A 20,668-nucleotide genomic window follows, 5' to 3' on the forward strand; every position below is an offset into this window, starting at 1 on the left:
AACTTCAAGGAGAACTGCAGGGCTCACAGGGTGGATCTCAAATTGCTTTACAGCAGAATACCTAGGGAATCCATTCTCCTATCAAAGCTTCCCATGGTAAAGCTGCAGAGTATTTGAGGAAACAGAGTTTCAATTTAAGGCCATGGTTAACTTGTTTCAGAAGCTAAAGTAAGGTAGGCCTGACAAGCACTCTACCGATCACTGGTAAACACTGTCAGGGCGTGGATTCAGTTTTTGAGGATGGATCCCTCAAAAGCTGTGGGGTCAGCAGGGGTAGGACCTCAGCAGCTGTGCTGGGAGCTCCATGACCCTGCTCCAAGAAAAATTTGATTAGAGCAGGGGGAGAAATTTGACTTACATTGGACCAACCAGATTTATTCTCCTAGAACTGAATTTTGAGCTGAGACACAGTCTGTACAGGAGGTGGGGGCTAAAGCACAAAGATGGCACTGCTCAGGAGGAAGGGACCAAACGCTGCTGAATAGGTCTCTCCAGCTACGCTGGCTTCCACCTTGCCTAGGACCTAGTAGATTCTATTAAAAAAAATAAATAAATAAACTTCTGTATGGGGATTTCCCTGGTGGTTCAGTGGCTAAGATTCCGTGCTCCCAATGCAGGGGGCCCGAGTTCAATCCCTGGTCAGAGACTTGGATCCTGCATGCTGCAACTACGACCCAGCATAGGTAAATAAATAAACAAAAACCTTCTGTATGTTAGTTAGGATCTAAGGTTGCTTGCTCTTTGGAAGGAAAGCTATGACGAGCCCAGACAGCATATTAAAAAGCAGAGACATCATTTTGCCGACCAAGGTCCGTATAGTCAAAGCTATGGTTTTTCCAGCAGTCACGTACGGATGTGAGTACTGGACCATAAAGAAGGCTGAGTGCCAACGAATTGATGCTTTTGAATTGTGGTGCTGGAGAAGACTCTTAAGAATCCTTTGCACTGCAAGGAGATCAAAGCAATCAATCTTAAAGGAAATCAACCCTGAATATTCATTGGAAGAATTGACGCTGAAGCTCCAATAGTTTGGCCACCTCATGCGAAGAGCCAACTCACTGGTAAAGACCATGATGCTGGGAAAGACTGAAGCCAAAAGGCATCTTGCAGTGAGGGAGCCAAGGGGATAAACGGTCTGGCCTCACCTTCCTCTCTCTCTCTCCTCACTATCTTCTACCAGGACCTCACTGGTCAAATTCAATGGAAAGCCCTGGATACACAAGTGGAGGGTTATACTGAAGATAACCAGCACAAAGAGGTAATTTCCCAGCTCATGGACTTCCAAAGTCTGAACCAGAGCCTCACGACTAGAGACTCAAATTGGCGGCTCCAACTGTCAATTCTTCCTGCTCAGTGTGCTGACCTGCATACAGGGTCCCAGCCTTTGCAGGGTGGAGACTGCAGCAGCTGCTACTCTCAGCACCAGGTGGGTCTCACTCCTGAAAGCCTGTCCCAGCTGTAGAGGAAAACCTCTGATTGGCCCCGTGCAGTCACATGCCCACCCCTGAACCAATCCCTGTCCTAAGGGGCAGGACACTCATAAGGGCCAGGTGCAAGTCACCCCTGAGAATCTGAGGTTGTTAGTAAATTGCAGCCTCTTTCTTGTAAATTCTCTCCTTTTTCCCTGGCTAGCCAGAACTGAAGTCTCTTACTTGGAATCAAAAGAACCTTAGTGCAGGCTGAAAGCAGCCATGATCCAAAGGAGGAGAAGGAGAAAGCCAGCCTCAATATAACTTCTCAGGAATATCATCCTTATTTCTGCTCAAAGTAAGAATTTTAATGATGGGTATCTCCACAAACCCAAAATGGATTCTGACTGTAACATAAAGTATAAAATGTGCATTATACTCTATACCCTAGATGAGAAACCCAAAATATCAACAAAAAACTGTTACTCATTACTCCTGATTTTAGGAAAAAACTACATTTTAAGAATTTACTATTTTCACACACAAAATATTTAAAAGTTTCTAAATAAGTCACAAGTTCAGTTATCTTTTTTGTCAAGTCTCATCACTCACCTGGAGTCAACCTTCCTCTCCATTCTCTGCTTAATCTTTTTTTGCTGAAAATTCAACCAGTGGCTTGATACACATTTTTCAGTAAGCAGATTCTTCATGAATCAAAAATTAGTGATCTGTGCATGGAATACTAGGAAAATTATAAAATAAGCATTAATTCTCGGAAAAAATGATGGGATATACAAGAGAGGAAGAGTTGAAACAGTCTACTTGGTTCAGCATGCACCTTCCCAGATGGCCCAGCGGTAAGGAATCCGCCTGCCAATGCAGGAGACTTGGGTTGCATCCCTAGGTTGGGAAGATCCCCTGGAGAAGGAAATGGCAACTCACTCCAGTATTCTGGCCTGGAAAATTCCATGGACAGAGGAGCCTGTCAAGCTACAGTCTATGGAGTTGCAAAGAGTCAGATACAACTGAGCAACTGAGGGCGTGCGCGGGCACATACCCTTGGTTCAACAGTGAATATTTGTTACTTAACGTAAACACTATAAACAACAAATTACCACACAACCACGTTGATGGGATGAGGAAAGAAAAACTGAGCCAAGTACTTATTTCCTATGAATAATGGTCGACACAAGGTGTAAATCTGACAAATCAAAAAATGTCACCTATGAGGTTATTTACTTCCAATTTACAAGTAACATCAGGATGAACAGTTAGAAGAATGGAAACTGGAACTGCAGCCTGGAGACTATTTCCTAATATAAACTTTCAATATCAATTTTCTTTTGGCCCTGCCAGGCGGCACATGGGATCTTAGTTCCTGAGCCAGGGAGGACGGAACCCACACCCCCGAAATTGGAAACTCAGAATCTTAACCACTGGACTGCCAGGAAAGTCCCAATACTAATTTTTTAACACACATGTTAATTTGAAAAAATGCAAATCTAAGAGTAACTGGAAGTTTCTACAGTATTCTGCAGCTTCTAACAATAACTGAGAAATGAGTGATCTTGCTAAAGAAAAGCAAGGAAATATCTAAATTTATATGCCAAGTTGCAGAATAAATTTCAACTCCAGGAAGCCTTCCATGACACCTCCAAGCCTTATACTTCCCTGTCACTTAGGTGGGTACCATGCCACCTAGAAAGTCTAGATTAGAGTCAAAATAGCATTTATGGAGCGGGTACTCTGTGTCAGGTACGGTATCAATACTGAGCACTTTTCATTAACTAGTTGCTTTAACACAACCACCTCAACAGGTGGTAACCATCCTCATTTTATAAATGAAGGGCCCACGTCATCACTAAGTGGTACAGCTGGGGCCGGTACGCAGGGACCTAACACCATTTGCTCAACAAATATATACTATAATCCAGAGATTAACAATTAACCTGAACTGCCTCCCATCAAATAAAAACTGAGCACCATAAGGCTTCCCTGGTGGTCCAGTGGTTAAGAATCGGCGTCCCAATGCAGAGGGCCTAGGTGCCATCCTTGGTCAGGGAACTAAGATCCCACTTGCCACCGGGCAACCAGAGAAAGCTCGCGCGCTGCAACGAAGGCTCAGTGCAAACAAAAGTAAATAAGTAAATTAATTTTAAATAAAAAAATAAAAAGCAAGCACTCATCTCCCACTGCGGGCGTTCGTCCAATTGGCCCTCGGGGCTCTGGTGTGGCCCCTGAGTTCTGCAAACCCTAGCTGCTCGCTCGGCCACACAGCAGGGAATTCGAATTCGCGCGCGCCAACGAGCCCTGCACGGACGCGGCACACGCACCCGCCCGGGCGCACCTGACGTGCGGGGAGGACGCGGGGCGAGAAGCGCGGACCCCGGGCGCCGCTCTGCGCGCCGTTTCCACCTCGCCTACCGTCTCCCTCCTCAGCCCCGCGGGGAGGCAGCATCACCTGCGCGTCCAGAGAAGGAGGAAGCGGACGCGCCCACAGCGTAGTCACCGACCGGGCTCGGAGTGACGTGCGCTCGCCTCTGGGCTCCGGCCGCCTCAGACAGGTCTCGGGAGACGCGGTCCCAAGCCCTCAGGCCGGCGCGGCCCGTGCCCGCCACGGCCTGCCGCCGCCTCGCTTCCCGCGCCTCAGGACGCACGTCTCGCGCCGGCCCCGCCCCCGTCTCCACGGCAACACTGCGTGCGTGAGGACGCCCCGCCCAGGACCGGGAGTTCGCGCAGCCTCAGTGCGGAAGGGGCACGCCCACCCCCAGCCGCCGACGCCGCCTCGCCGCGTCCGGAACGCGTTAACCGTGAGGTGCGTGGAGAGGCGCGCCTGGGGCGGCCCCGCGGAGAGTCCGGTGCCTCTGTGGCTTGCTCGCCTCTCTCAGAGCTCAGCTTCCTACTGCTGTCGGACAGGAGCGGTGGGGGCTGTTTCATTTGCTTTACGATGTCGATGTTGGTTTGAACCTGTTTTGAGTGGATTCCCGAGTCACACTTAGCGGGGCAGGCACTAGAGACGAGCGAGACTCCTGCGTGGAGGCCGGTGGGGACCGAGGTCGTCCTTCCGCCACCTCCGGCCTCGCGCGTGATGGGCCGCTCTGGGCTCTGGGCTCTCCGCGTTCCCAGGGAACAGTGAGCCGGTGCCGAAGCGCGCGCGGCGGGGAGATGGTCGGCGAGGACTGCGTGGGGGAGGGCTCGTGGTTGCGCAGCCGGGCGGTTAAGATTATCCCAGGTTGGTATCGTCTCGACCATTACTTTTCAAATGTAATCAACAAGAATTAATTATTACTATTGCATAAACAGCCGTTAATTTTAACATTTCGGCCCACTCATCATCGTTTTAACGTGGGGATGGGAGACGCTAAAGCTTAGACGCATTATTGTTTAATTGAAGAATAGTTTATTTACAGTGTTAATAGTTTCAGGTGTACAGCGAAATGATTCAGATATATATTTTCAGATTCTTTTTCATTATAGGTCATTAAGGCATCAAGGTAGGGCATTTTTGTATCCTTTCCTTCTGTGTTTTGTAAAACATTTAAAGCGCCTGAGATTTCTGGTGGAGAGCGAAAAACAAAGGCTAGCATTATGAATATAAATGCTTGAGACATTTTACGTTAAAAACGTAAAATGAAAAATGAGGAAAAATAAGTTGGGTGCTTTGGGATTAGAATCACAGGTGATTTGCATTTTTACTCTATTTTCTATCAGTTTTTGTAATTACAAGTGTTTAAAAGGAGAAGGTCCACTTTAGCGGGACACAGGACAATCTTTTATCTGATGTGGCCAAGTACTTTTTAAAATAATTTAGTGACTTTCAAAAATCTTAACACAATGACTACCATTTACTTAAAGTTGCTTTTATAAGTATTAATATTTATGTAAATATTTATACAAATTACAACAATCCAGGAAGATAAATCAGTAAGCATGCTTATGCTTTTTAAATGATTTACTAATATTTTGTCATGTGCATTTACCACCGTTGGTTTTGACTGATTTAGGATGGAATTAAAGCCATTTCTATTTGAATTACAATAATTAGTCCTCTTGGGAAAGATTAATCAGAATAACAGGAGATAGTGCAGCAGCACGTGGTGGTGTCGGACTCTCTTAAGTACTTAGCATATATAAAATCAAAGGTGTAAGGTGCCAGGAAGGGTTCAGGCTCTGCAAATAACTTGCTGTATGGTCTTCCAGAAGTCCCTTAATAATTCTTTTGTAGTCCTTGAGTACTACAAAATCACTGCAGATGGTGACTGCAGCCATGAAATAAAAAGACACTTACTCCTTAGAAGAAAAGCTATGACTAACCTAGACAGCATATGAAAAAGCAGAGACATTACTTTGCCCACAAAGGTCCGTCTAGTCAAAGTATGGTTTTTCCAGTAATCATGTATGGATGTGAGAGTTGGTCTATAAAGAAAGCTGAGCACTGAAGAATTGATGCTTTTGAACTGTGGTGTTGGAGAAGACTCTTGAGAGTCCCTCGGACTGCAAGGAGATCAGTCCTAAATGTTCATTGGAAGGACTGATGTTGAAGCTGAAACTGCAATACTTTGGCCACCTGATGCGAAGAGCTGACTCATTGGAAAAGACCCTGATGCTGGGAAAGATTGAAGGCGGGAGAAGGGGACAACAGAGGATGAGATGGTTGGATGGCATCACCAACTCCAAATGGACATGAGTTTGAATAAACTTCGGGAGTTAGTGATGGACAGGGAAGCCTGGCGTGCGGCAGTCCATGGGGTTGCAAAGAGTCGGACACGACTGAGCGACTGAACTGAATCCTTGAGTACATGATGCCACAGCTGTGAAACTGTTCAAATCCTATTTTCTTGGAACTAGGGAGTACCCTTGGAGACAGAAAAGCTGATTAGGAAAAAGCCCATTTAGAAAGGTGGAGAGCAGTGGAGATGTAATCCCAACTTTATGAGTTGAGGTTGCTCTCAAAATTTCTAGGTTTCTAATTTCCATTTGTCTCTCTGCTGTTCTTGAACTGTTCCTCAACAGACTGAAATTTAGAAGTCCCCTGATGCCAAACTGTGAAACAAGAATTTGAACCTAAACTAAGATCTTACAAATAATTTATAAGTAGAATAAATCACTTATCTCTTTCTTACTCTCTCAAAGGGATTTCCCATACTGATACTTGAAAATTCCTTTTAGTTGCAAAGGAGGCATTTGGAATTACAAATTATCATTCCTGCCAAAGAGAATAACATTCAAAAGCTACAATGAAACAAAGATTTGCAAGCATCTAGCTTTACATGAGGAAGCCAATGGCAACCCACTCCAGTACTCTTGCCTGGAAAATCCCATGGACGGAGGAGCCTGGTAGGCTGCAGTCTATGGGGTCCCAAAGAGTCAGACACGACTGAGCGACTTCACTTTCACTTTTCACTTGCATGCATTGGAGAAGGAAATGGCAACCCACTCCAGTGTTCTTGCCTGGAGAATCCCAGGGACAGAAGAGCCTGGTGGGCTGCCATCTATGGGGTCGCACAGAGTTGGACACAACTGAAGCGACTTAGCAGCAGCAGCAGCAGCTTTACGTGACAGGTGAAAGTAGCTCTCCTAAAGATGGCTCTCCTTTAGTAAATGATTGCCTTTATCCCTAGGTAATAATTGTCTCCTTTAGTAAGGATAAATTAAGGTTCTGAGAGGTAAAAAGTAAATTGAACAAGATTCTACAAGACAGGAAAGAAGAGCCCGAGGGAAGAGTACATTCTCACTAGGATAGATCAGAGGACCAGGCCTCTAGCATAATAGCTACCATGCCTGGAGCACATTTCTTATATGACTTGCAGTAATTAAACATGCCTGCAAGTTCTGTGACACTCTTCCTATATAAAGGTGTAGTCTAAGTCCCCTTCCCTTAAATACAGGCTTGGCTTAGTGACTCCTATCTAAGGACTAGGATGTGGGATGTGGGGACGTCTCTGGTTGTCCAGTAGTTACAAGTTCGCCTTCCAATGCAGAGGTTACCGGCTCAATCCCTGGTTGTGGAGCTAAGATCTCACATGCCTCTTGGCTAAAAAAAAAAAAAAATATATAAAAGAGAAGCAATACTGTAACAAATTCAATGAAGCCTTTAAAAACGGTCCACATCAAAAAAAAAAAAAAAAGACTGGCATGTGGCAGAACAGACAATGAGTGACTTGGAAGCTAGGCTAGACAGTTTATGACTGGCCCTCTCCTACCTGGACACTTGCCCTGGGAATCTAGCCACCGGTGTCAGGGAGCTCAGGCCACACAAGAAACCAGGTGTTAAGTGTTCCAGCCAATAGCTGCATTGGTTCCAGCTGACAGCCACCACCAACCACCAACCACGTTAGTGAGCCGTCTGATGTTCCTAGTGCCCAGCTTTACAGCTGAAGCCAAAGGGGGCAGAGACCAGCCGTCCCAGCTAGAACCACCCCAAACTGCAGATGTGGTGCAAAGTAAATGTTGGTTTAAGCCACTGAGTTCGGGGATTGTTTGTTACACAGCCAAAGATAACCAGAAGAGTGTTTTTACTGTTATCTCTAGTTCCCACTACAAGCCTGGAAAGTAGGCACTGCTATTTCTTCTTGATAGTTGAGAAAACAGGTTCAAAATGTAAAGTAACTCTGGTTTCACCCCGAGTGTCAGGGCCGGGGTTTACGAGCTTCAACAAAACAACGGCCTGCTCCACTTCTCCATAGTGGCTTGCGGATAGAAGACAGTTTGTAAGAAACACATTTTACCCAATATTACAGACAAAAATAAAGTTTCCATAATTGTTTTCTCTGCTGCCAAGACCCACAGGATGGGAACTCAGAGCTCCCTCACTGCCCAATGGGCTGATTTCACAAATGAAGCTTCAAGAAAGCAGGCCCATTGAAAGATACGTAGACTTCGCTATCCTTCCACGAGAAAAAGTACGTTTCCCTCCACAGTCACGTAACATTTCACGGTCCCACGAGGCAGAAACGGACTCGTGAAATTCCTGCAGACCAGGCTCACACGTGATCTCAGTTAAACCTTTCCTCCCAACACGGCAGTTACTCTCATTGCTCACAGAGGAGGGGAATTATATTGATCTTTGCCTCCCTGTGGCCCTGTCTGCCGGTCCCAGCGCTACGTACTAAGCGCTTGACATCTGCAATCTCATTTTCAGCCAAAAACACTTGCACTTCCCCTTCCCGAGCAGGCTAAGGAGAGATTCAGGTTACGGGGCGGGAAAGAATATTTCAACGAATGTGTCAGTCGCGTGTAGCTCATTCAGAAGCAACCGTGGCAGTTTTGCTTATTAACCCAGCGAAGCGTAATCTCACTTATTCCTCACACACATAGATCATTTCAGTAAGAAGAGCGGAACTCAGAGCTTTGCCCAAGATCACACCACCAGTAAAAAAAAAAAAAAAAAAAAAAGCCGAGGTTCGAACACACTCCGGAAGGCTCCAAGCCCCCAGGTTCGCCTAACACAGAATTCTGCGGCCGAAGCCCCAGGGTGCTCCGCCGACGCGGATCGTGCAAACGCAGCAGCCGCCGCGTCCCCAGATTGCGGCCCCCGGCCCCACTTCCCGGCCGCGGCTGCCTTCCTCCGACAGCCGCCGGGCGGTGATGGTGGGCTCCAAGCTCCGCCCGTGCCGTCCTCCCCTTCCGCCCCGCCCCGAAGCGCGCGTGGGAACGCGGCGTCCTCCCCGGGGCTGCCCGCGACGACTGCCTGCGCGCATCCGGGAGCGCTCTCCCGGCCCCCGGCCCGGTCTCCACCCGCCGCCGCCATCGCCTCCCGGCCTCCGCCTCCCCGCCGCCGGGCGCACGCAGGGCCCGGCGCTCTGGGAGCGCGCCGCGATGATTCCCCTTTCCGGCCGGCACCGCCGCGGACACCTCACATCCGGGCGCGCGGCGGCGAAGGCGGTGCTGCGGCCCGGGTGCGTGGAGGGAGTTATTAAGGGGGAGGGGGCCGGAGAGGAGGGGCGGAGGCTGGGCCGCGGTTACGGCGGCTGAAGGGAGACAGCCCGGGCGGGTGGGGGGGCGAGAGCGAAGGCCGCGCGGAGCAGCTCTCGGGCCGGCGCGGGCGGCGGGGAGGGGAGCGGCGGCCGAGGCAACCAGTAAGGGCCGGGCGGCAGCGGCGGGGTCCGGGGTTCCGCGCGCTTGGGCCCGCGGGGAGAGAAGGGGCGCGGGCGCGCTGCTCCCCTGGGTCGCGTGCGTGAGCGCGAGCGCCGGGGCGCGCGCGGGGGGCGGGCAGGGACCGGAGGCCAGCGGGGCGGCGGGCGGGCTGGCGGGGCCCGAGCCGCCGGGCCGGGGCGGACGGCGGCGGGCCTGCGCCGGCTCCATCTCGGAGCGCCGGGGCTGGGGGATTCGGCCCTCCCGCTCCCTCTGGCCTGCCTGCCCTCAGTGAGTACCGTCCCCGCCCTTCCTCCGAAGGCGGCTGCTGGGCCAGGGCCTGCGCGAGAGGCCGGGGGTTGGGGTCGCGGCCCGGGGAAGCCGAGTTTCGGATCTGAAGCCAGCGCTCGCCCCTTCCTTGGCACGGGCGCCCCTGACATGTCCACAGGTGCGGCGGGCCGGGCGAGGGGAGCTGTGGCCCAGTCTCCAGTCCCCTGCCTCCGGTAACAAGGGGCAGCTGGCGCCGTCCATTGGCAAATGACAGGCACTTTACCACTGCCCGACTTCCCCGATCCCAGCCCGTCTCCTACCTGCCCCCACTTCGGGAAACTTCCCCACTACCGCCGGCCGGCCCTCACGAGTGGCAGCGATCAGTCTTGGTTTCTTTTCATATTAAAGCTACTAGAGGCTGTCCCCTGATCTGGGCACGTTCCACTTCTGCTTTCCTTACCCTGTTGATGCTTCGAGTTCTCTGCTATAAGAGATATCCAAGTACCGGTGGTTTTGTTTCCAGTGGGTTCTGGTTTAGAGAAAGGGTTTTTTAAAGGGAGTCCATAATTTCAGTTTCTTAGACAGTGAGGACTTTTGAAAATTTATTGTTCTCGGTGACAATTTTGTGCTGATTTCTTCCAGGTGCAAAAAACTGTCAACCAAGGAGCCATGGATAGAAGTGTGGGTGAAACAGAAAATGGAGATGCTTTTCTCGACCTGAAGAAGCAACCCGCTTCCAGATCCCCTCATCGCTATACAAAAGTAAGCTTTGTTACTAATGAAATAGTGTTTCTTTATAGGTGAGGAGATTAGTAACATTGTGCAGAAACTTCATTAGTACTGTTTAAAGCGGTAGTCTCATTCTGACTGACTATGTGGACTAAATATTAACTAGATTGAGTAAAACATTGCTTTGAACTTTTTTTCTGAAAGTACAAAGCCCCAGACTTTAAAATTTGCCCCTAAGTAGGCTTCCACTGAAGGCTCAGATCCTCCCTGTGTGAATTTGTGGATCGGAATATGTTGGCACTTCCCTGGTTACTCAGTGGTACAGAATCTGCCTGCCAATACAGGAAGACTGGGTTTCGATCCCTGAGTTGGAAAGATCCCCTGGAGAAGGAAATGGCAACCCACTCCAGTAATCTTGCCTGGATAATCCCATGGACCGAGGAGCCTGACCGGCTACAGTCCATGGGGTCGCAAAGAATCAGACAGGACTTAGCAACTAAACAACAACAACAAATGTGTTGGCGCACACTTGATATAACAGCTGTGTAACTGGTATGTCACTACTGACTTACAATCCGTAGAGTAAGGACTCCAGCTCTGGGATGCCTCACAGACATCGTGTCCTCTGTGTTGATGCTTCCTTGAGAGGTGAACTCACAGGAGTACTCTTTGGTGTGCTTTGCCGAGGGTAACGAGATTTTTACATTCTTCTTATGTGCTGTTATAAAATGGATATGCACTCAAGAAAGTAAGATGTTAATCAGATTTCCCTTAGCTGAAGACTTGTGGTGATTTCAACTCCTCTAGATACCTGCTTTTCCTGGGGCTGTTGGGGGAGGACTCACCTCAAGGTCATGTGTTTATTGAAGCTATTGCTTTACTGTCTTGTGGGCTACTGACCATTTCTGAAGCAGTTGACAGGAACAGTGAATTCTTCCCTAGTTCCTCGAAATGTGTTGGGCTGCAGTACATAAAATGTGCTTGGGCCTGTTGGTGGGAGGGTTATGCCCCCGTTGGGCCTCATGTCTGTTACTCCCCTTGTGCGAACCCAATCAGGGACTCCAATGTGGTCGTTGTCCCTGGCTTCCCAGATGCTGACTGTTGAGTGTTTTAAACTCAGGCCTTGGGTGTGCACTAATGCCGCTGCTTGTAACTAGCTTGTGTGTGTACTGATGCTGCTACTTTTAACTAGCTAATTCACTAAAAATGAATTGGGTACTTTATCAAGTACCCAATGTTATTGGAGTGATATTCATTTTTAGTGTAAAAAAAAAAAATCTTGAGGACAAGAGTGTTTTCCTTTGTGAAAGGCGTTTGGTCAGTTTCTATCTTAACCCAGTCTGCTTTGGCGTAACAGCGTATGCAGTGATGGAGAGCGCTTGCCTTTGCATTCAGGCTTGGCCTTCCCGAACGCAGCTTGTCTCAAGCCTGGGAGTGCTTGCGTAGTGTTTCACAGCTTAAATTCATCACCTAAAATGTTGACAGTGAAATCTGAATGGAGAAAGGCTTATTAAAAGAAAGGAAAGTGCTTTTATAAACTCAAGTGAATTCAGATCTCCCAGTACGTTTTGAGTAAAAGTTCTGACTGGTACATTATGTTGTAGAGTCCAGGCATAGAGACTGTTGAATCACTTTCACACCTTGATGGGGTAAGGTGTATATTTCATTTTTTAAAGTATATCCATCTTTATGAATAAGTCATTTTTAGGAAGATATTATTAATTATAATATTAAGATATTAATTTCTCAGTGTAGAATTTATGTATGTCTACAGTAAACATTAAGAAGCTCAGTATTGCCTGTATTTGACAGTCTAGCCTCAGAATTCTGCCTCAGTTAGATAAATGTGCCTTAAAGAAATTTTTTCGGTTAATGACAGTTAAGTTTAGATTCAATGGTCTCTACCCAGTCTAGTTAGAATTAGTTGTACTTTCCACCTCATTTAAGAGTTTTTAGTTAATGACAATTATAGGGGCTTCCAGGTGATGCTGGTGGTAAAGTATCTACCTGCCGCTGCAGAAGACACAAGAGACATGTGTTCGATCCCTGGAGTAGGAAATGGCACCCCACTCCAGTATTCTTGCCTGGAAAATTCCATGAGCAGAGGAGCCTGGCAGGCTTTGCAGTCCATGGGGCTGCAAAGAGTTGGACAGGACTGAGCACACACACACACAATTTTAGGGTCACTATTGGGTAGTGTTGGGGTATTAGGTTAGTGCTTTCATATTCATGTTTCTCAATACTCTGGTAATTTTATGTGGGGTTTGAGGCAAACCAAGCCTTTTTCCTTGTGAAGGAAGTTTAAAACACTTCTGTGTTCTCAGCACTATAGTAAACGGTCTGTTGATTCTACTCCTGGAATGATATTTGAGCCATCCTCCTCCCTGTCTACTTATTGGGACCAAACTGTTGGAATAAATAAAGCATTTAATGATGTTTCTGTCTCTCTTTAACCAACTATTTTAATGAGACTTTTTAACCAACTCTCAGGTGGGGCCCATTCTGCTGGTCCACTGACCATGCTTTGAGTAGCAAGGCTTTCGTCTTCCGTGGGGAACTTGAAATATGGTGTTGATGTTGTCAGGGACTCAGGTGCACAGTTACTCCTCAGGGTTCGGTTAGTGTCTGTCGTGCTGCCATGAATGTCTCAGGAACTCGTGTAAGAGTCACACTGGGAATTTTCAGGCCTCCTCCTAAGCCTCAGTGATTATTAATTTGGATGGTTATAAGTAGACTTATTATATCATTTGCTATTTTGAGGGTTTTGAGCCCTTAATGTGTAAACCTACTCAGGTCCATTTTGCCAGATTGGCATTTTCCTGAGATCAAAAGCTATGATTTGGTAGTATTTAAATGGTGCTTTTTTTTTTTTTTTTTTAGTGATTGCATTATGTTTAAGGACTTTGGGAAGTTATAGAGTGGGATCCCACATCAAAAGTCATGGATTAAAAATGGTTTAGACAGTGGTTCTCAAAGTGTGTTGCTTGCAGTAACGTTTAGTGAAAAGTAAAAGTGTTGGCTGCTCAGTCATGTCTGACTCTTTGCCACCCCATGGACTTTAGCCTGCCAGCCTCCTCTATGGAATTCTCCAGGCAAGAATAATGGAGTGGGTAGCCATTTCCTTCTCCAGGGAATCTTTCCAACCCAGGAATTGAACCTAGGTCTCCCGTATTGTAGGCAGATTCTCGACCACCTGAGCCACCAGGGAAGCCGTGGTTTAGTATCATCTGGTAAACTGTTAGAAATACAGAATCTCAGGCCCCATCTCATAGGCATTGAATCAAACTCTAAGGGTAGGGCCAGCCATCTCTGGCTGAATAACAAGCAATTCAGAGAATTCTGACTCAGATTCAGGTTTGAGAACCGTTAGTTTAGAAAACCGGAGAAGGCAATGGCACCCCACTCCAGTACGCTTGCCTGGAAAATCCCATGGACGGAGGAGCCTTGGTAGGCTACAGTCCATGGGGTCGCTAAGAGTCGGACACGACTGAGTGACTTCACTTTCACTTTTCCCTTTCATGCACTGGAAAAGGAAATGGCAACCCACTCCAGTATTCTTGCCTGGAGAATCCCAGGGACGGCGGAGCCTGGTGGGCTGCCGTCTATGGGGTCGCACAGAGTCGGACACGACTGAAGCGACTTAGCAGCAGCAGCAGCAGTTTAGAAAACAGGAGGTAGTGAGGCTTACGAGTGGAAACAGTTGGGGACTCACTGAGCTGCTTCTTACCTTCTTCAGAGGTCCTATTTTACCAGTTCTTGAGATGTGGTACCTGCTCTTCAATTAGTGATAGCATCTTTTGCCTGAAATACAAAATAGAAATGCTTGGGACTATCTCACTGTTCAGATCCTTGTTTTTTTTTCTTCGGGTGAACAAACTGATTGTCTTAGATCACAGAGTATTACATGCTTTGTATTATTCCTCTTTTGCTCCAGTAGCTTGCCACAGACTCCTTAATGAATGCTGTCACCTGCCAGTTGGACAGGGAGTAAAAGCAGAGGACACTTAGAATATTCAGCTTGATACTGACCAGTGTTAAGCATGCATGTTAAATCTACCACCTGAAAAATAAGTGTTGGATTATCTGAGTTACCTGCGTGCTCTTCATCGCCTTGACTAGTTATAAATTGGCACTGTTTTGTCAGTGTAAGGACCGTTAAAGGAAATCCCCCTGGTGTGTGGCTGGTGGGCAGCTGTTGCAGCGGTGCAGCCATGTTGGTGTATTTGCTCTACGTTTCGGTCTGTTTCTGTGTGCGTGTTTGTTTTGCCACGCTGCACGGCTGGCAGGATATTAGTTCCCCAAGCAGGGATTGAACCTGGGCCCCAGCAGTGAAGGTGCTGACTGCCAGGGAAAATCATTAAGAAAACAGACAAACAACTGAGGTGGACTGCTTTGAGTAATCATTCTGGCCTTCTTAGAACCACGTGCGAGACTTGAAGTCAAGCCTTTGAGAATACCCTTTGATTTAAAGTCTAGGTTGAAATCAGTAGTAAGATGGTTAAGTCGTTGCCATACCGAGATCTCGTTCGATAACTTCACAAGTACCTCATAAATTGAGTTAATAGGTGGCATTTCAATGAGGCACTAAGCTACAAACTTTTAAGCTAGTATAAAAATAGGGGTGCTTATTTATATTGGGGAAGGCAGAATTACAGTATGAAAAATCACGATACCACGTTAAAGCTTCTGCTGTCCAGAACACCTAACTGGAAGTTCTTAGAGGGGGCTGACTGAGTGCTCTTTCCTACCTGTTCCAATTCTGAATCATCTGGAAAAGCTGGGATTCAGGGCCCCCTGCCCCCTTGGGTATCCTCTCCTAGCTCGTGCTGGGAACTTCTGGCTAGGTACGGAGCCAGTCATTTCACAATGGGAACTTGGGACATAGACATTTGTGGGCAGGGCCTTTGATTCAGGAAAGGTGCTCTGAGAGGAGCTGGCGCAGGGGAAGCCTGCCCAGGGAGGTGGCAGTTTGTTCAGGGTTCCTGGTGGTCTTGGTGGACAGAGACCAGCCCAGCACTGAGTGACAGAGCTGCTGGGAGGGGTGGGTGCCTTCCTTCACCCTCCAGGAGAATCAGTGGAGAGAAGGAGGAGCCGCCGAGACCCGCTGCCTGGTATGGGATCCCCACTCTGCCACTTGCTGACCCTGTGTTGCCTTCAGTCATATTCTCAGCTCTCTGACTCTCATCCTTGTCCTCTGTGAAATGCAGATAGAACAATGTCTACCCCATAGGATTTTTGTGGAGAATAAATGAGGAAATGGATGTCAAGTGCTTAGAAAAGTGCCTGACACACAATAAGTGTTAGAAACGGTTTATGATATAATAAGGGTGGGGGAGGCACTGAAAGGTAGCTTCTTCAGATACCGACTTTAGATCAACATGCTTACTTTCTATATGTCACAGTAACCATCTCCATTTTAACATGAAACCATAAAGCAGTATTGCAGATACAGTGCTTCTACCCTAAAAATGATATTCGTAAGTTTCTTTCTGTACTTATTTACCTGCTTACTTCATGTTTTACATTGCTTTTATCAGTTGTACAAACACGTTTAAAAGCCAAGGTTTATTTTTCTTTGTGTTGGCCAGATCAACAGAAAAAGCAGGCTCTCCTTTTCTTTTTTTCCTTATTTCCGTTTTCTTATCTTCACATGAATTCTTTCAATAGAAGAAAGTGCATCAGATCAGCCACCATTAGAGGCTTGGGTTGAATCCAGGTTCTGAGTCCTGCAGGACCCTACAGGATCTAGTTTCAACCCTGACCTGCTTGTAAGAGCTGCTCTGAATGGTGCCCCCTCAGCAGACTCCCTGAGTGGGGGATGGGAAGTGAATCCCACGGACCCTCTGTCGGTCATTTACCATTGCCTGGCTGTCACCTATGGATGCCATTACCCCATTGCTATTTTTAAAAGCTTTCTAAGCCTTTCAGAAAAGTCATGTGACTCATAGATTGAGATATCAGGTCAGTCAGCAACCATCTGAGAGCCTCATGGGCCAAGCCCAAAGTTAGTGGGCGTGTGGAGGGTGGGGACCAGGAGAGGAGGTCAAAGGGGGACCCAGCCCAAATGCTGTTCCAGGGACGTCTGCCCTTTTCAGGAAGAACAGGCACATAGGTGAGGTACTGGGTCACTTCCAGGGTGCTTGGACAGCTAACAGTGAAATAGAAATATCCAAGGTAATCATACAAAATTGGGCTTTGGGGACTTCCCCTGGGAGTCCAGTGGTTAAAACCCCTCATCCCAATACCGGGGGCACGGATTTGATCCCTAGCTGGGAAACTAGGATCCCTGACGCCGCAGGGCACAGCACCACCACCCCCCTCAAAAGACCTGGACATCTTACTCATATGAATTAAACTCAGCTCACAGAAGTAAAGAACATCTCGCTAAGTGTCCTGTGTGAAATTCTAGGTCAGATTGTCAACAGAACGCATAGGATTTCTGCAGAAACCGTATAAGGGCTTACATCATTTGCTTTCTACTTTAATTCTGATCACTGGAAGTGGGTGTCCATGTTAGTAGTTCCCAAATAGATTGTTTGGGAAAGCTTGACACATTTTCTTTAAGGAAGGCTGCTAAACCTAAGAAAATACGTTTACACTTCTATGGGTGTGGGACTCTTAAGGAATTAGCAGCTTATTCTTGCCCAGTCAGGTTTTAGTCACTTATGCAAAAAAAGTAAGGTCTCAGATAATAACTCTTCTCTTGACCAGATGATAGTTTCAGTAAATCTGTCCATGTTGCAAGTTTCTGTAGGTTGTCAGAACTCTACAAAAGGGTAATCTCCCGTTCCCTCCTGAAGTACTCATAGGGAGGGAACATATTCAGTTCAAAATGAGCACTCTGAAGTATTCTGCTTTTCACCAAACTTGAAGATTTTCTTTGAAAGTATCCCAAAGAGATTCCTTTTCAGGAATAATTGCTGTTAAGAACTCCTGAGATGGCGAGTTCAAGAAGACATCTCTTGAGAGACTGGAGAACAGTGGGCCAGGGACAACAGTCATCTGCCTGTGCTAGCCACTAAGCCCGGCACACAGGAAGGGTTCTGTGGACAGTTACGAAAGAGCAGAGTTTGTGTTGACTTAGCTAATGGTTTCTCTCCTCCCCACTTAACGTGGGGGATCCTTTCAGGCTGGGAAACCATCTTAAGCAACCTGAGACGTTGCTGAAGGTAACAGGTTTAACTCTCTAAACCCTATGAGGAGGATCTCATTTTCCCCCAAATGTTAGGGTGAACATTGGGCCACATTTTGAGAAACGTGACTGGTTTAAAGTGCTACTTCTTAATCTCTTAGAATCCAGTGGAGGTCTTTGGATCACCAATGGAGAAGAACACTTATTGCAGAAATTGCTCAAATATGTTTATATGCAGTTTCTTTGATGCTGTGAAACTGGTTTTAGAAGCCCTGCTCTCAAAAACAGTATATAGTTTGACCTAGATGTTTAAAGATGTTATAGAAAGATGTTATTTCCAGCAATTATTACAATTCAAGAATTGTTTTGTTTTCCAAGTTCTTGGCCTACTAATAAAGTAAATGACTCTGTATCCTCTGTAGACAGGTGGGCTGTGTTCTGGCCACTGCCTTTCTTTGGTCAGAGGCATACCCTGGCACGGATGGTGCTGCTGACACGGTTGGTGCCCACGTGCACCAACCTTCGTGCCCGTAACTCCCCTTCATGCTCTTACATGCCTGTCAGGTTTGCACAGTCACTTGAGCGTTCACACCTAGTACATGCCAAGCATATAGTCGACAGAGAAAACTAGAATAATATGGGAGAGAAAGATAAAACATTTTTACCAATCTGAGCCTCTTTTCTGTATCTGAGAGTCGTTGGTGTTTATTAATCTGTAATTTGAGTGATAAATCTGTAAAAAGAAAAACAAAACATTAACCTTTGGTAACTGAACCTCTTAGTTTCCTTAAAACTTTTTTGCTGTTGAGATAGAATTCACATACATAAAATGCACCCCTCTTAAAATGTTCCGTTTAGGGACTTTCCTGCTGGTCCAGTGGTTGAGACCCTGAGCTCCTAATGGAGGGAGCATGGGTTCGATCCCTGGTTGGAGAACTAAGATCCCACATGCGGTGTGTCCAATGAATAAAACATTAAAAAATAAGATGTACCGTTTAGTGGTTTTTAGTAAATTTGAAAAGTTGTACAGCCATCACTACTATCTAATTGGAGACTATTTTCGTCTCCACAAACACAAACTCTACCCACCAGCAGTCACCCCCCATGGTTCCCTTTCCCCAGCCCCTGGCAACCATTAACCTACTTTCTCACTCTGTGGATATGCCCAGTTTGAAGGTTGCATATAGAGAGAATCACACAATATGTGGCCTCTTGTGTCTGACTTCTTGCACTTAACATAGTGTTTTCAAGGCTCATATTGTATCAGTACTTATTCTGTATTATTGCTAACTGTTGCATTGTATAGGTTTGTAATTTTTCAGTTCTCTTTGGTGTGTAACTAGGAGGGGAATTGCTAGGTCACGTGTTTAACTTTTTGAGGAACTGCCACCATTTTCCACAATAGCCGCACAATTTTCCATTCCCATCAGCAATGATAGAGGGTTCCAATTTCTCTACATCCTTGTCAATACTGTTTTCTTTTCTTTTTTTTTAAGCAGCCATCCTGGCAGACATGAAGTGGTATCTCGTTTCAGCAAACAGCTATAGTAATAATAAAGAACACCTATCACTTGGGCTCCCTGTTATCATTTGGAGTTAAAACATTTCAGAGCCACACTGTTTAGAAACTTTGTATGTTGACAATATACTTATTTAAGGATGAAGTATATTGCCCTTGGTTTAATAGTATACTGGGGTTCTCAGTTTAATATTGGATTTGTGAATGGTGAAGTGATAGGTGTGTACTCATCTTTGAGCTGCTTCAAATAGCAGAAAATTGCAGTGTTTTTTTCCTTTGGTGTATCTGTAAGTATTTCCTATATTGCAAGGTCCTTCCTGTTTTAATGGAAAATGTTTTAAGCCCTACTGTCCTTAGGATTTCTGTTGTTGTATCTTCTGTCATCATAACTACTATTGGTCCATCCACCCCACCCCTCACTACCAGCTTGTGTCACTCCTGCCTTTCTGACATTGTTCATCACACAGATTTCACTGACCTCCACTTGCTACTGCCAGTTTGCAGGTGGTATGTCAGTGCTTTGCCAGTATTTTTCAGAATTTTTAGTAGCCTCTAGACATTTTCTTACGTTTGGGATTCTGTTTATCTCAACATTCCCAATTTTTCTAGGTATTTCTACCCAATTAATAAGACACAATTCATAAGTGAATCATAAATAAATGTAAACGCCTGATTGATATTGTGGTATTAAAACTAAAATGTCTTTTTATTCTCAGGCATTTTGCTATCATGGAGAAAACACTGAGGTGCCTCAGATGTCTGATGACACTGAGTGATTTCATGGCATGCTTCTGTGCAGTGATTCCTAACGGCTAAGAGAGTAACTCTGTCCCTCCATATTCACCCCAAGATAGGGGAAGCAGTGATCAGACAAACAGCAAGTGTTCTGTTGTGAGGCCTGTGACAAGGGTGTTGTAGAGGCCCTGTCACAGTGGTATATGCTTTTTTGCAAAGCAGCTGTACCATTTTACTAGTACTGAGAGTTTGGGAATTGCTATTTTTAATTTACTGTGAAAATGTTTATATAAAAAGGAGGCAATGGTTTTGTGTATATATATGTATACGAGCAGGTGTGTGTGTGTGTATAACATCAGTTCAGTTGCTCAGTCATGTCCAATTCTTTGCAGCCCCGTGGACTGCGGCACACTAGGCTTCCCTGTCCGTGACCAATTCCTGGAGCTTACTCAAACTCGTGTCAGCCGAGTTAGTGATGCCATCCAACCTTCTCATCCTCTGTCGTCCCCTTCTCCTCCCACCCTCAGTCTTTCCCAGCATCAGGGTCTTTTCCAGTGAGTCAGTTCTTCACATCAGGTGGCCAAAGTATTGGAATTTCAGCTTCAGCATCAGTCCTTCGAATGAATATTCAGGTTTGATTTCCTTTAGGATGGACTGGCTTGATGTCCTTGCAGTCCAAGGGACTCTCAAGAGTCTTCTCCAACACCACAGTGCAAAAGCATCAATTCTTTGGCACTCAGCTTTATTTATGGTCCAACTCTCACATCAACACATGACTACTGGAAAAACCATAGCTTTGAC

General features: G+C 46.4%; 2 protein-coding genes across 74 annotated transcripts in view; one reads left to right on the forward strand and one right to left on the reverse strand.

Moving 5' to 3' along the window:
- Positions 1-4,057, reverse strand: part of SFI1 (SFI1 centrin binding protein) — an 86,729-nt gene extending 82,672 nt beyond the window's left edge. For 26 of the 27 annotated variants that reach the window (XM_081542341.1, XM_081542342.1, XM_081542337.1 and 23 more), the window contains exons 1-2: positions 3,871-4,057; positions 2,022-2,151 (exon numbers count right to left, since the gene is read on the reverse strand). In XM_081542341.1, coding sequence (XP_081398467.1) covers positions 2,022-2,119 — 98 coding nt within the window. In that variant the 5' untranslated portion in view covers positions 2,120-2,151; positions 3,871-4,057. Of the gene's footprint in view, positions 1-1,363; positions 1,457-2,021; positions 2,152-3,870 lie in introns of all 27 variants that reach the window. The other variant, XM_081542343.1, reaches the window with a different exon arrangement.
- Positions 3,835-20,668, forward strand: part of EIF4ENIF1 (eukaryotic translation initiation factor 4E nuclear import factor 1) — a 45,081-nt gene continuing 28,247 nt past the window's right edge. For 14 of the 47 annotated variants that reach the window (XR_014068970.1, XR_014068972.1, XM_081542345.1 and 11 more), the window contains exons 1-2: positions 9,405-9,487; positions 10,395-10,514. Coding sequence is in view for 42 of the 47 variants with exons in the window: in XM_081542345.1 (XP_081398471.1) it covers positions 10,422-10,514 (93 nt within the window). In the remaining 5 variants the exon portion in view is untranslated. The other 33 variants (XR_014068971.1, XR_014068973.1, XM_081542347.1 and 30 more) reach the window with 8 other exon arrangements.

This window comes from Giraffa tippelskirchi, chromosome 11 (assembly GCF_054371585.1).
Source record: "Giraffa tippelskirchi isolate mGirTip1 chromosome 11, T2T-mGirTip1v1.2.pri, whole genome shotgun sequence".
In the NCBI taxonomy this organism is placed as follows: domain Eukaryota; kingdom Metazoa; phylum Chordata; class Mammalia; order Artiodactyla; family Giraffidae; genus Giraffa; species Giraffa tippelskirchi.